Raw genomic sequence first — 16,539 nt, 5'->3', positions numbered from 1 at the left:
TTCCGAGTCGGCCAAACCTCTTGTTGTTGACAGAAAAAATATTGACACAACGAGGTCAACCTAGAAAATGATAAATTATTCATGATTTGTGATCCTCTAATTTTATGATAGGGTAGAGTGACAATCTGAGCGCAAAGTCAGGTAAAAAATATGTGGTAAAATCGTTCAAATACATGCACCGGTTGTAAAAACTTGCTTGTTTGTCTGTCCTTTTTGAATAGTCTCAAACAGAAAGCTATATTTTGGCTAAATGTTGCCTGTAAAAGAAGGTAAACATAACTTCCCCCTAAAATAGAATAAAATCGCTCATGTAAGTCCCGCCTTGTTGAATTATTCATGATTGTTTTGTAAATAAATCATATTAACCACGTGACGTATGTCAATCAGTTGCGGCGTCATTGTGCCAATCGACATACACGACCATAGACAACACAGTAAACGAATGGCTGTTGACTGCTGAAATTGACACATCTCAGCTACGTCTATCAATGTCTTAATTTTTTTCACTCATCCAATCCGCCGGCATCCGATCATAATTGATGACACTTTCCTAAGTGAGTAGCACTTTAATATCTGGACTTACATTCCAGAAATATATTTATGACCAGAAAGCGGTTTAAGCTTATCAATTTTGGGATGATTTCGAGGGATATTTCGGGGTTTGTTTCTTTGTTGACCCCGTAATGATGGTTTGAATGGCACTTGCTCATAACGATTAGGGAGGGGTTGAGAGCCGCTAAAAGACAGCTGTCTGATTTTCTTACTGTCTTTTATTTATCCCTATTGGGCTCGTAAGGCTCTTTTACTGTCACTCACTGTCATGCTGTTGGGAAGACGAGCATTTCTTTCTGACTCATCCCCAAAGAGATAGAACTAAATTCAGCGATACGGTCCCAAATAATTTTGCATTATTTGCTAGCTGCGTGAGCGTGATCAGAGCAATGGCGGATTTAGGTTCGCAGTTATTCTGTGCATGTGTGTGCCTGTGTACATTGGATTTGTGTGTGCAAATTGCCATTGCATTTGTGCTGCACTCTGTGCAGTGCACTGTGCACTAAAAACAATGCCTGACTATAAATCCATGACATGCATGATGTGTGTGTACATTTCATTTGATTTTTGTGCATTTATCAATCATGTATACCATGTGTCCTAAGCAGCGTTCAAATTTTGGTTGTCCGGTTGCCGGGACAACTAAAAAGTCACCGGACAACCAAAATACTGATTCGGTTGTCCGCCGGACAACCATAAATCTAGCCAAAAGTCACATTTGTAGGCCTACGGACAACCAAAAACTTAGACAGACAACCAGAAATTGTAATCTGGTTGTCCGTGGGACAACCACTTATTTTTCCTAAATTCTAACACTGGTCCTAAGTCTGTTCCTCCCCCATAGGAAAACCATTTTAACATGCTTTAAATTAAACTTACACAATTAATTTGATATTAATTTGTTACTGGTAATATTGTTTTGGATTAATATAAATGTCACTTAGCAATTTATTTGAAGTTGTTGTCTTTTTATGGTCGATAACCTCCGAAAGTCTGCAAACCTCGGTTATTATTGTTTTTCCATTGAAAATCAAGGTTTGCAGACCTTTAAATCTGCCATAACATACAAAATTAGCTCTAAAATTCTAGAACAACGGCCGACATATTTTTTTCGCTGCACTGAGCCTTAAGGTTCATTGCAGCTAGTAGCCCAAAGGCAAATAAACAGAGGGGGTACTTCCATATTGAGATTAGCTCCTGGAGAAGTCGGAATATAGGGCGGAACGGACTTTCGACACACGGTATATGTTTAATTGAATAATCAGGCCATGATAGATAAACATATTAATTATTATTTATGATTTGTGCTATACCTTTACTGTACTGCTGAATACTGGAGTGACTGTGACTGAGTGATAAACTTTAAAAACGTCTGTCATACTTCCCACTTGGCCATTCCAAAAATCTTCGCCCCTTTTGACCTGCTTTGCTTTTCTTTCTTTTTTGATGTGCCCAAAAATCTTTGCCCCCCCAGTTGTACAAGATTTTATTGAAGCCAAATTTAACTGTTTTATCATATTCATACATATTAAATGCGAGCGCACCGAGCAGGAAATTTTGCATACGGTATTTGTTTGAATGTGTACCTAAAAACGATTTTCTACAGGTTTTTAGCATGTGTTTACTTTAGGGCATAGAAATGGTGCCCAAAACAGGGACCTTACCAACTTGCTTGCCACCCCATTTTGACCTGCCAAAAATCACTTGTCCCCCCCCCCCCAAGTCTTAACATCTACCAAACAAGAAACCTTGATGTGGTTTTTGACGCCTCCACGGCATGGGGCAATTTAAATTCAGGAAGACTGAAATATCACACTGTATGAGTGGTAAACAAACAAATGACCTTTGATCTCTGTATGTGACCTTGGATACCACCAATACATGAAGGTGTGCATAAATTATGAGTATGGATTAATGCAGTACGAGTACGACCCAAATCTGGTTGCATTAAAATTTAAACTGAACATTCATATGAGACCAGATTTTAACCGAAAGTCTTTAAATAATGGTATTTTATAGATTGAACTTTGACCACAGTATATGACAGTGAACACCACCAACAGATGAGGGTTCCCACAGTGCAGCTATGACCCAGGTTTGGTTGCAATAGGATTTGAACTGTTCATATATGAGAACCAAAAGTCTTTAAAAATAATGGTATTTTACAAAATGACCCTTGACCTCAGTTTATGACCTTTGAGTTGACCTCGGTTTATGACCTTGAACACCACCAATAAATGAGGGTTCCATAGTACAGCTATGATATGACCCAAGTATGATATAAAATTGGATCGATTTAGCCCATATTTATTGGTCGAGCTATAAATACTAATATTTAAAAACTCATAGCAAGACCAATAAATATTGGGCGTAAAGCATCCAATTTTATCATTATTATATGTTGGATCCAATTTTTTCACATACTTGGATTCATCAAAACATAATAATGGTTGCAATAGGATTTGAACTGTTTATTATGAGACCAAATTATAATTTACAAACATGTCGACCTCAAGTGACCTTTGATCTCAGTATATGACCTTGAACTTCACCCAAAAAAAGTAGCCAGAGTTTCTGACCATGACCCACCTATCCTGAAAATCTGAAGTCAATCTGCCCATCCACTCACAAGATACAGCATCAGAACAGAAGCACATACATTGCAAATACAGTATGCCTTGCAGTGTAGGCATACAAATGATTGCCCCCCTTTGAAAAGCTGCAAAAAATCTTTGTTCCCCCCTATAATGCACCACCCTTGAGGTACACATAATTATCGCACCACCCTTAGTTCTGCAGCCTATAGTTTGGCCCAATTTAGTTCACTAGAACCCCCCCCCCCAAAAAAAGTTGAAATTCCAGTTTCACAAGACCAAAAATGATCCTAGCATTTTAGCTCTAGGTCCAGGAACACTCCAAAACTAGACAAATATTAATAGACAATTACCGTATTCGTTCCAATAAGCGCCCATGCCCCAATAAGCGCCCACCCAGGGTATTTTCAATTTGCTATTTAAGGTACCATATTAATGTTGGAAGTGACGGATAGACATTGATATAGTGAAATAGCTGGGGGATTAGAAGTCCTGTGTAAATATGCAATATATTTTCTGCATCAGAAAAGCTACTAGAATATCTTAGGGCCCTTTTATAACGTACATATTTGTTCCAATAAGCGCCCATGCCCCAATAAGCGCCCACCCAGGGTATTTTCAATTTGCTATTTAAGGTACCATATTAATGTTGGAAGTGACGGATAGACATTGATATAGTGAAATAGCTGGGGGATTAGAAGTCCTGTGTAAATATGCAATATATTTTCTGCATCAGAAAAGCTACTAGAATATCTTAGGGCCCTTTTATAACATACATAAATTTGTCTCTAATAAATGCCTGTTGTGAAAAAATTAGGTAAACCATGTAAAAAATAAGCACCCACCCATAATGACTTTGTTAAAGCACCAATGAATACGGTATTTGATATACTTTGATTGAATTAATAAATTTCAATTTTTGACTCCTACATGTAGTCCTATGCCATTTTGGCGTAATTTATTTCACAATGCCCAAGGGTGCCATACTGCCAGATTCTGAACACCGACCCTAAAAAGTAAGGTCTTTGAGATATAAACATGCCAAAAAAACATTGTGCGGACACTACTTGAGTCCTCTCATTGCCATACATACAAAAGTCAATTATTATGATTCAACCAGACAGAACCAGAACCATTGCATGTTCACCACAACAATGAATAATTTGTCAAGGTAGATTACTGTGCAGCAAAGGATTCAATTTCTAATTAACATGCATGTCATTATCTGTGACTCGAATCAAAACACTGCAGCTTACAAATACATGCATTGTTCAGCACCGTTACATCTGAAACTTAACACCAGAGCTACATGTGTGCATGCAAGTGTTCATGAGTTTCTTGTGACTTGTGTCAGGCTCTTTCCATACCTAAGATGGAAAATTATCAATGAATAAGCAGCTTTAGAATTCTATCTTGAAAACATTGAAATTGTTTTGATGTAAATGTTTGTTTGTTTGTCATTTAAAGTCAGTTTTCTGAATTTTGCCGTCATTATTGATCAGCTTTGTGATGGTTAGGAAACAATGGCATGTGTAGACTGGTGGGGATCAGCACAAAATCAGCCAGAAATAATTGCAATGTGCTTCTAGATGCTAACTAGATTAGCCTTGATAAATGGCCATATGAGTGAAAAATTTGCAATTTTCCTTTTCAATTTGTGTTGCACCATAATTATGCATCTATGATCCCGATTCAATTAGTATGTTTATGTTTAATTTGAAAGTATCTTTATTCAAATACCATATTATATTGTTTTTAGGTGGTGTATGTGTGGTTGCTCTTCAGCATGCAACAAGCCTCTGCAGTACAGGTTGTTGCCAGGGTGACAGGTGCCACGCCCACCTACCAGGAGACACAACAGGTTCATGTAGTGACTGCGCAACAAGAAGAGACGTCCGCGTCAGACGATGAAGTACCTGTTACAGCAAGCAAGACGGCAACCACCATTCCTGGAATGTCACCGGAAGTCCAGGCACAGTTGGAAAAAGATAAGAGAGCAGTCTACTCGTAAGTATTCATGAGCAAAACTATAAAGTGCAGACTATAAAGTTCATATTTTCTGTAGCATAATTGAGCTCAGATCCAAAGAAACAGTGCTCAGCTGATGTGATGTTTTACACTAGACACATACATCTTATCACATAAAGTGATACAGGTCTGCCTTCATTACCAGATAATACCTGAATCTACAGTTTGTCCACTCTAAAGTTAACAGAGATGCCAGTTTTCAGGTTTTAACTTGAATTCAGGTTTCTTGTGAGTTCAAATTCCCGCGTTTTTATTTATTTTCCCGGTTTATTTTCAGCCTGTTTTGGGGCTTTTTGGTCTGCATTCACACGCTTTTCAGGTTTTTTGAGTGAAACTGACTGGCATCTCTGGAAGTACAAAGTGACAACGCTCGCATGTACAGCGCATAAACATTGCGCAGTGCTGCGTCTCTGCTGAGGTTTGCGTGTCTTCAAAGTTGGTTTCATGTGTGCAGTGCATCCGCGTCGATACTTTGTACTTCAGAGTAGACTGACTGTATGCTTCAAATAATTTCAACATTGAAGTAGCAAAAAAAAGCACAGTTTTGTTCTGCAAATTTGATGCCGCATATGTCTTAATAGCCCAATATGTGTTGCCATGGTGACCCTTTGAATGAAAAATATGCTGATTAAAAAGATGCACCTAAACCCATTGAATAGCTTGCTTAAATTGTTTGCTAGAGTGCTTGGTCATCACTGGTCACCACAGGTCATCCGTGACCAATCATGTGGAGAATGTTATGATCCACTGACTTGTGTGGCTGTTTTTGAACTTTTGAACCTGCAACTTTCTAAAATGGTGCCAAAGGAAAGGAGTCAAGAAACTTGTATGGTCCGGTTTCATCACCTCGCTTGAATGACCTTGACCCTCACTCTCCAGTTTCATCCCAGTATTTAATTTTCAGTAATGATATGAATGCCTAATTTGTATGTTGCATAGAATGCTGTGTCAATTGCAAGTGGGTTAATCCTCTTTCAACACATTTTGGCTTACAAAATCCAAAGAAAACATCTTTAGCCTTAATATAACATTATTTCACAGGGTCTACAAGAAAATATGTAATTTCCATTCTCCAATCTCCATTTTTTCTCCTAGACACCCTTTGTTTCCACTGATGGCACAGCTCTTTGAGAAATGTGAACAGGCCACACAGAGCACTGACCCGCCAACCTCAGCCAGCTTTGACGTGGACATAGAGGAGTTTGTGCATCGTCAAGAGAGGGAAGGGAAACCATTCTTCAGTGATGACCCAGAGGCTGATAATTTGGTAAGGAAACCAGTCGTGTTTTCTTTTGTATCATTAACAGAATTTAAGGGTAACAATGTAGTAGACAAAATAATTTTGCCCTTTTAAGGTGGTACTACACTCCTTGATAAATTTGTGACTATTATTGCATTTTTCTCAAAAAGTAACAACACACTGGTATTGGTAACAAAAGTTATGTATATTATAGGGGCAAGGAATCCAATTACTTCACTGAAATTTCAATGACTTGAGACAAGGGGTCTTGAACCACTTACCTTGAATCACTGAAATTTCAGTGAAGTAATTGGATTCCTTGCCCCTATATAATATACATAACCTTTGTTACCAGTGTATAGTTATTTTTTGAGAAAAATGCGAAATTAATCACAAAATATATCAGGGAGTGTAGTACCACCTTAAAACAACTAAAATTAAAAATTTTAAAAAAAGAATATGAAGATTGACCAGTTTCACATGACAAAACAGAATTGAATAACTTTGATATCGGGGGTACTGTTTCTAACATGCTGTTTGTTTTCTCCTTTTGCAGATGGTTAAAGCAATACAAGTACTAAGAATTCATCTTCTAGAATTGGAAAAAGTGAATGAACTTTGTAAAGATTTTTGTCATAGATACACAACCTGTCTAAAAGGCAAGATGCACAGTGATATTTTACTAAGAGATGAGCGATCAGGCAGCACGGGAGGAGGATATTCACCAGGAGCATCTCCAGAGCCTCAGCCAGCTGTACACACTCCACAACAGGTATGTATTGTACATTTAGTTATTACAAAGTTACAAACTCAGCTTGGGCCAAAAAATATATATAAATATTTATATGTGTTGATAAATAGCATTATGTATCATAAGCATGTATTATGAAGGTCTCCTTCCCAGGCAGTATTTCATGTTATGTGTTGGATGCATGCTTGTTTATGGTTGACAGGAAAAAGAAATGCATACTGTATTGCATTTCCAATCTCCTGTGAAACCAGATACAAACCTTCTTTATATGTTTGGTCATTATAATAATCCAAAATAAGGCCAAGGAAACTCAGTGGTTGATGTAGCCAGACTGAACTAAACAACAGTCATGATACTTTATAGTTATTGGTTTTAGTCAGGTATGGAAAGTTCACACTCTTTCTGCTGCTTTGTCACACATCAATTTAGACCAGCTTCATTAGTTTACAGAAGCAGTATTTAGAAGCTAATTGAATGAAGTAGAGCAAAAACTGAGTAAGTAATGTATACAGCCTTTGGGTTATTGACCCCATGTATTCTTTCTGGGTATTCTATGTAGGTGCATACACCAGGAGCAGGGCAACAAGCCACAGTATTAGGTACACCAACATCAGCTGGTACATTTATTCTGCAGCAACCTAACCAGAATATACAAGCAGGTGCACAGGTATGTTCCTTTCAAGTCATCATATGTTCACAAGCTTTTGAGAGGTGAAAAAAGTTGCCAGATTGATTCATAAGTTCCTGATCACATTCCCATAAAAGTATTGCTGGATAACTTGATAACTCTCATTTCAAACCTTGTCATTACTGACCAACAAATTTATTTAAGCAGAAAATGTTCTCAGCCTGTGGAAAACAGAAGTTCAAAATTGGACAAGAAAGTGCCTTCACTGAATGAACCGAGTGAGACCTGATTCATTTTGTGTGAAGGTACTGTCTTATCCAATTCAATAACAGAAGTTTAGAATTGGATAAAAAGTATTGTCATTGAAAGAACCAAGTCTCACTCAGTTAATCAGTGAATGTACTTTCTTTATCCCATTCTAACACTAGAAGTTTAGAATTGGATAGGCAAGTATCTTCATTGAAAAAACCACGTCTCACTTGGTTCATCAGTGAAGGTACTTACTTTATCCAATTCTAACAGAAGTTTAGAATTGGATAGGAAAGTATCTTCATTGAATGAACCAAATCTCACACAGATCAAATTTTCTTATTTTTTCTTTTCATTCCTTATCTTGTAGCTAAATCATGCCCACTTTCAAGCAGCTACTGTAGTCAACTCAGCTGGGCAAGTTGTCTATGCTCCGGTCATTCCACAGGGAGTAATGACACCTCAAGGAATAGTCACACAGGCCATTCCAGGAACTGTACACATTCAGACCTCTCCACAATCTGGCCAACAGCAGGTAGTGCCGCTTATACATGGCTCTACTCCACTGTCACAGATTGGCATGCAACCATCCTCATCAACTCCACAACATCATACTGCTGTGTCAGTAGCAATATCATCACCATCGGTGTCGGTGGTGACAAGTGACTCACTAGAGATGAATGAACTATTGAATAAAAGGAAACCAAAGAGGGGCGTGCTGCCCAAACATGCAACGAATATCATGAGGTCATGGCTCTTCCAACACATAGTGGTAAGTACTCAGGCAGGGTGGGTTTTTTTTTTTGTAGATGTGTTTTGGGTATATGTAGCAGGTTTGAATCAATAAACTGGCTTTTCTCTGCAGAGATGAATGTTACTTTTTTCCACTTCAGCGCATGATACACTGGTGTAAACTCAGAATTGGGCTACCTCATTTGCTAAAATAGCCGCATGAGTCTGGCCTGAGCCTGTTGTTGTTAAGCTATAAACAGGGCACACATGCCAGCCAGTGCTGTTTTTCCATGGTAGCAACTGCAAAGAAGTAAGTTAGTTTCAAGATGAAAGGGATATTTTGATACCAGTGCATAAAATGTAGTTTAGTCATTTGGATGTCCAAGTAAAGTAGGTGCAAATGGATAAAAGAAGTTAATTAATTATGATATGTTCACAAGTTTCCTAACTAATCCTTTGCCACCTGTTAGACCTGTGACCCATATATGCAGTGCATGCAACTCATCAGTTTCAAAAAGAGAAAGATGTTCTACCATAGCATACATTTATAGTTGCAATTACAGTACAGGCTAAGGAGGGATAGAAACCTGGAAAACTTCTTGTGTTCTTTTTCTTTAATACAGTTTTTCTTCCCAAAAGTATACTTATTAAAACGATTCAAACACATTTTTGTGTTGTTCTTGTTTGCAGCATCCATATCCAACTGAAGATGAAAAGAGAATGATAGCAGGTCAAACTAATCTTACTTTGTTACAAGTTAATAATTGGTAAGTTGCATTAACTATATCAGATATTAAGGCTATATTAGATTCAATGGTGGGACGGTTGTTGGTGAAGTCCAACTTGCTTGTTTTATAACCATTCTGTGGGAAGATGTGGAGTATAATTAGAATTGTACATCAAAAGGATCCACAGGTTGGTATAGCATTTATCACTTTTTCTGAATGCCTGGTCACAAGTCATTATCAGAACAAGTGGTAGTATCCAATACAAACGTAATGTAATATGGCCATTCTAGTAGCCATGATTTCAAGCAGCAAATCCAACAGGTCTACTGAGACCAGGATGGGCATATAGGACCAAGCATACTTATAATCCTCAGATTTCATTATTATAGGAGTTATGAATGGATTAAATATTTTTGGTAGGCACTTGGGAAAGGAGCTGTATGTCAGTGCCAACTTGTGCATCCTTTTGATATGGCTGCACATAATTAATTATTACAGGTGGGAAATGTTTTTATGATATATCAAGGCGTCTGTTTCTGTTTTGAGACAATTTCAATGCTGCCTGCGATTAAAACATTTGACACATTGGAAACAGCACAGTAGATGAAAACTGAATGAATAATTGACTACCAAAAGTTCTAGTGTTGGAGATATTGCTAAAACAAACTTTATTTCCTACAGGTTCATCAATGCAAGGAGAAGAATACTACAACCAATGCTTGATGCAAGCAACCCTGACCCTGGTGCCAAAACGAAGAAAGCAAAGACCCAGAATCGACCCTCAACTCAGCGCTTCTGGCCAGAATCCCTTGCCAACCTTGCACATACCCCAGCAACAACTGAACAATCATCTACAAGCAGAACAGGTTGGTGTAACTTAGTGGATGGAATCAGGGCCAAAGGTAGAATTTACTTCTGTAAAGAGCAATTTACGAGAATCCTTAGATTGTTCACCCCCTCCCCCCTCCCCCCCCTTAGTGTTTAGGCTGAAAAATCTACAAGAACCTCTTTAGATTCACACAAATCAATTCAGGAGAAACTGTTCAAGAATGGATTTTCAGATTCTGTCCAAATTTCTAGACCTACTTGCCCATTGACAGTTGTAAACGCATCAAGTAAGTTGTTCAACATTTGTTACAATTTGCACTGACGTCATAACATACATTTGAGCCATTAGGTGACGAAAAATAAACAACCATCACCAGGCAAATTGAAATGTTTGTGAACCACAACTAGTTAATCTTGGGTCATTTGGGTAACTTGATAGGATTAGATTAACCTGAATTATTTTAGCCAATACAATGATGCTAATATCTTAAGGTTATTTTCAAAGAATAATATGTGATAGTTTTCAGCAAGGTTCTTCAGCAGTCTGAGATTTGGCACTGTTTATATTGTAAACATAGAACTGTGGTTCTGATTGGTTAATAGAATCATGTCACCATCATATCAGTATCTCATTTGCTGATCAAGCAACGTATGACCTAGTTCTTTTTAAACAATAATCAGAGCACTGAGAGCAGACAGACACTGCTGAATGAATTTGCTGAATACTATAGTACACCTGTGATATTAAATTGATATATTTGAAATATATTCTAAAATGGTGTTAAAAGTAACACATTCTGAACTTATTGTCACCGCCGAAGACTGTTGAGTAGGAAATGTGACTATGAAATGGGCTTCATTTGCTGTATTTGTGTTTGTGTGCTGAAAAATGTGAATGCAGGTCTTTTTGAGGATTTCTCCCACATGACCCTTGGGTACATTGACATGTGTGATGTCAACAGATACAAGGTCAAAAGTTTTCAATAGGGCTTGGACACAAGAAACCTTGGGTACAAACTGTACAATTGCGTATGTGATTTCAACACAATGAGTGTGAGGGGGGCATTTGAGGTCATGTTAATATGTTCATTCTTCACAAACGTTGCTATTTCTGATCTTGTAATTGGCCCGGGACACATGACATTTTACGAAACACATTAAAAAATATTTTGTATCTCTTTTTTTCTTCTTAGATGCAGTATCTACAGCTCTAGATGGGATGTCATCCTCATCATCCATTCATGGAGAATCACTGTCTCCCATGCTTGTTGAAGCACAGCATACCTCATCCTCATCTCCTCACCTTGGTAACATAGTATCAAATGGGGAAGGAGATAATGCCTCGGAACTCTCATCTACTGTAGGTGAATTAGGTCTAGAAAGCGGCGACTCAAACCAATAATTTGTTAGTAGCAAATTTGCATTCTCTTTGTTGGTTTTTTTTTCGCATTTTCCATGACAAATCTTTACAAATTGACAATTTAATTAATTTGCTTAAAGGAGTGTTTTGTGATTCTAGCATTCTCTTTTTATGACATTTTTCTGTAGATATCTATGAAAAAAGCTAATTCCCAAAATTTCATTTGATTCCGATTTCGTGTTTGCAAGTTATGCATGATTATATTACACTGCTCTATAGGCTGCTGTGTTATAATTTCATTCTGCAGCAGATTATATAAATTTGATGATATTTTTGCCAAGCAAAAGAAATCTGCAAGAATGCAGGTAAACATTTCGTAGCAAGAGATTTCCAGTGGTATAAAAATCTCACAAGTGGGGGATGAGGCTGTGAATCACAAAATGCCCCTTTAATGTAAAAGAATATATTATTTTGGAGCATTAATGATGACTTAATTAATAGAAACATGATATTGATCAAAATATGCACCATGTTGCTGGAAGGGGAAGCCTTTCATGCATTTATATTCCACAAATGAGCTATATTAGCTCAACTGTGATTTTAAATAAGCTATAGCTCTGTATATTTAACAAAAATCTTCAAAGAAAAGGTTTAAGACAAGGTTGTATTGCTCCTTTTTAGAACTATTCTCTTTGTGTTCTGGCAACATCCATCCACTGTTTTGTTTGTGTTAACAATGATTGCTCTACAATCTGATCAAGTCCAAATATGTCCTTCCAAACTTCACAGCTTAGCAATATGGCAGCATTTTTTTAATGTAAACTCAAGTGCATTTTTGTTAAATACTGTTATTTTTTATTATTTTTTTTATGTCTTGCCAAGAATTTTAACACAACATAAAAAGCAAACAAACAATGGATGCCCAAGTTACATTCGGTTTCAGAGAAGAACGGCAGTCCCTTGCATAGATTGATGTGTGTACCCTGCGTAATCAGCCAATCAGGTTACCGTGTCTGTTGTTATGATTGTCAGACGGTGGAATCAGCCAATCAGAATCTCACTTTTGTGTTTATGCTGTGCACGCTCTCAAAATGTAAACAACTGCCTATCTTCTCTGGCAGAAACTGTAATTAGTACTTGTAATCTTGACAACTTTGTGGTCACATACTTTTAATTGGTTTGTTTAGAACGGGGCTTTAGTGGGTGTAACACATTAAATGTTTGCAATCAAATATGTGATGTGATCAAGCTAAATGAGTTGTTTGTTGCTAATAATATTGATTTTGAGATACAGCCAATAGTAGTACACAACATTCATTGTATTTCATTGTTCTGAGCAACACTAAAATGACCTTATCTCTGGAACTGTAAGTCCAATTATGATGGGGTGTTCATCAAAATAGAGCTCTGAAAATGGTACATATAATGAACCTGATTCTGCCCAACAAGTGACTCATTTTGCTTGATCACATCACATAAACCTGTTACCTGAAGTCTTTTAGTTTCATTGGGTTGCCTCCTCTAGTCATAACCTATGTAGTATAGCACAATTCTACTCGTCCCAAACATTCAAATAGAATGCAAACAATTGGATCGATCAGAGTATATATAACATATTATACGAGATCATGTTGTGGAATTGCACCATGCATAAATCTTTCTTTACATTTATTAAGAAATGTGTGTATATATTTCATAGGCATGGCTGCCATTAGCCAGGCAGTATATTATGTGCCATAGAGAACAAAATAGACGTATGCATGTATTCCATGCTGTATGTATACAACAAGCACCAGAGCTGTAATGATTTTAACCTTTGTATTATAGTGTTGATATACATGTATAGAAAGAATTTAGTCAAAATATGTATAAAATCACCGAGCTGTAATTTTTTAAATACTATATGATGTACTATATTGTCACTACTCCCGTTTTTGCTGCTGTGTCTCAATTCTCAGTTCTCCAGGATTGGAATTTTGGCAGGAATCAACCGTTGGAAAGATTCTTGTAAAAAGATCCGGGTAAATCAAAATCGATTCTCGTACATTTACAGTCTATGTAGATGCAAAAAATCAAATGATACAGACTGCTGAATTCCTTTACAAGATTCAAATTGATTCTGGCACTGACAAAATTCTAACCCTGCTTTTTGAGTAATGTGTATTTATGACCCAAATTCATCAAAAGTTGTATCGAAAGTTTAAGGTGAAGTCTACATCAGTCATTGAAGACCGTGGTGGATCCAGGAGGCCCACAACCTCTAATAAAGGGGGTAGTTTTGCGATTTTGATCCCCACTCTGGCTTCCCCCAGATTGACCAATAAAGTCACATTTGCCATAAAATTGGGCAAGCCTACATGTAGCAAGCCGGAAAATTTTTTCATGGCAGGGGGCTTTTTAAACCCTAATTGAAGGCCAATTGTTACACAAAGTGCACAAAACATAATTGAAATGCGTACTCACTTACTGGTAATTTTTAAAGGCTTTCTGTCTTGTGGATAAGCCGTGGGTAATACCGTAAGATATGGCAAACACTTGTAAAAGTTTCATTAATATGTGAAAAAGACGGCTGCATGGATTTCAGATATTTTCGATCAATCCCTGTATTAATATCTATACTGCAGCAAGTTGTGTATGAGCATGAATGAGACTTGGACCTATTCTTCAGCTCTAGGTAGATGAATTCTAACTGGTTTTCCTCTATCCAATTAGGGAGAGTAGTATTGCTAGGAGAAAATCAGAAGTACGATGGGCTTGCTCTGATGTATCTTTGAAGTATAAATGTTTTCCTTGCATAACATTTAGACGCTTAAAACTTTGATGGCTATGTTGCGGATAGACATCTCCATCAGTAGCTGTAGGTATGATTGTCTGTGATATACATTGAGTTTTAATTCCTCTCATGTGAAGCACATTTTACTCCTGTTGGGCATGCACTAAATGCATGCATATCACAAGCAATCAAACATACAGTTATTTGAGATATGTCTTTCTCAGAGTCATCAAAATTTATACCATATTACTCTGGTCATTGCAGTTCACATAGGGCTTGCATAAAGCCAGTGAAAGTGTATGCAAAATCCAAAAGTTAAGGGCTGGGGTATGAGCGTTTGGACAGTATTTATTATGGGACATTAGAGCACATCAGACATATCGAATTGCATTCTGAATACGAAGAATGTCATTCTGATATCAAATAATTTTGATTTTTGAAATTAGCAATTTAATACACATTTTATGGCAAATCATTAAAATTGATATTTTTGATATTTAACAGTACTTGAAGTAAACTTTATAAATCAGATGATTTATACTTAAAGTGGGATGAAAAGCCGACGATCAATTGAAAATTTTGACCTTTCGTATTGAAGATATGGATTTTTTTCCAAAACACCACAAAAAAATTAGGTCTTTTTGGGAAAAAATCCATATCTTCAATATGAAAGGTCAAAATTTTCAATTGACCGTCGACTTTTCCTCCTGCTACATACACTTTAAAATATGTCATTAGATTTATATAATTTACTTCGAGGACTGTTATATATCAAAATTTGAAAAATATCAAATTTTTATAATTTGTCATAAAATTTGTATTATATTGTGATTTTCAAAAATGAAAATTATTTGATATCAGAAAGACATGCTTCAGTATTCAGAATGCAATTCGATAGGTCTGAGGTGCTCTCATGTCCCACAAAAATACTGTCGAAACATAATAAACACTCATTTTAGATCCCTTAAGTCAATATGGACCAATAATGCATCCTCCAACTATACTTTGGTTGTTTTGATCATCTTTTTCATGATCTGACCAGCATGGATGGACATTCTAGGGTTTTAAAGTTATTGAAAATGTATTGGTAAATGCCAAAATTACTTAGCTTATATACATGGGTGTACCCTAATTTCATTTGTGTGTACCCTAATTTCATATACATAAGTGTACCCTAATTTCATATGCGTGTTCCCTAATGTCATATACATGGGTGTACCCTTTATTTCTAGGCTGTTTAAAAAATACCGAAGGTGGGGTTATTTAATTGCTGTTTCAAAGTGTTCAAAGCTATTAAGAGAAATAAAAGACAAAGCAGATGTCGAATTGTCTGTACAGAACATCTAAAAAAAGACGACATTAAATGTTTAGCTTGTAAGTGTATAATAAGCATAGCTTACAAAATTACACTTGTGCTAATCATTTCAAGTTGCTTTCCCGGTTAACAGTTGGAACTAATTTTTTGTACTTTATCTTGTATTTCCAGCACCTTCGATTTGGAGAGTAAAAAAGTTCTCTATAAATATCCCATTAAAAAAAAAGGGGGTATTATTTTGCTTTTATGTGTATATTATGGTTGAGCATTTTGAAACTGTAATTCCATGGGACCATCTTACCGGTATATTCAGTGTTTTGGTGAATGGTCTCTAGATGACCTACCCTTAAATGAAAACCTTGGTGTTGTATGGACTCCTGTTCAGAAAACATCCAAAGGAGTAGAAAATATAATTTGGTACAAAGAGAAAAAAAAAAGAATATCACCATGACCTAAAACATTACAATAAACCTAGTGTGTCCTGGGTCTAAGTGTATTTGATGATTTATAAAAATTATGATGAATTAGGATAAGTTTGTAATTATTCAGATGCAGTGGGATTGCGCTTGGGCTAACTAATTGTTTGTAATATGTGACCTAACACATGTCGATGAGGCTAATGTCGGTATGAAAGTTTTAATATATGGAAAACAAATGTGACATAAGACCATATAATTGTGCCAATGTAGTAACTCATCTAATAAAGCTTGATACCTGTTTTATCACTCGTAACTTAAGTTCCTAAGGTCCCCGGTTTAAAT

The 16,539-nt window shown here is 36.6% G+C and overlaps 1 protein-coding gene across 1 annotated transcript; it reads left to right on the top strand.

Annotated features, from left to right (window-relative positions):
* The first annotated feature begins 397 nt into the window (after nucleotides 1-397).
* Nucleotides 398-12,670, top strand: LOC140155041 (homeobox protein PKNOX2-like). Its single transcript, XM_072177724.1, has 9 exons — nucleotides 398-554; nucleotides 4,906-5,153; nucleotides 6,270-6,441; nucleotides 6,971-7,186; nucleotides 7,725-7,832; nucleotides 8,413-8,814; nucleotides 9,465-9,541; nucleotides 10,184-10,368; nucleotides 11,524-12,670. Exons 2-9 carry the CDS (start codon nucleotides 4,933-4,935, stop codon nucleotides 11,730-11,732), a joined length of 1,590 nt encoding a protein of 529 aa, XP_072033825.1. The 5' UTR covers nucleotides 398-554; nucleotides 4,906-4,932; the 3' UTR covers nucleotides 11,733-12,670.
* The last annotated feature ends 3,869 nt before the right edge of the window (nucleotides 12,671-16,539 follow it).

The sequence above is a fragment of the Amphiura filiformis genome, chromosome 6, assembly GCF_039555335.1.
Source record: "Amphiura filiformis chromosome 6, Afil_fr2py, whole genome shotgun sequence".
NCBI classification, from domain to species: domain Eukaryota; kingdom Metazoa; phylum Echinodermata; class Ophiuroidea; order Amphilepidida; family Amphiuridae; genus Amphiura; species Amphiura filiformis.
Note: the sequence above shows the minus strand (reverse complement) of the source record. Positions and strands in the feature narration are given on the sequence as shown.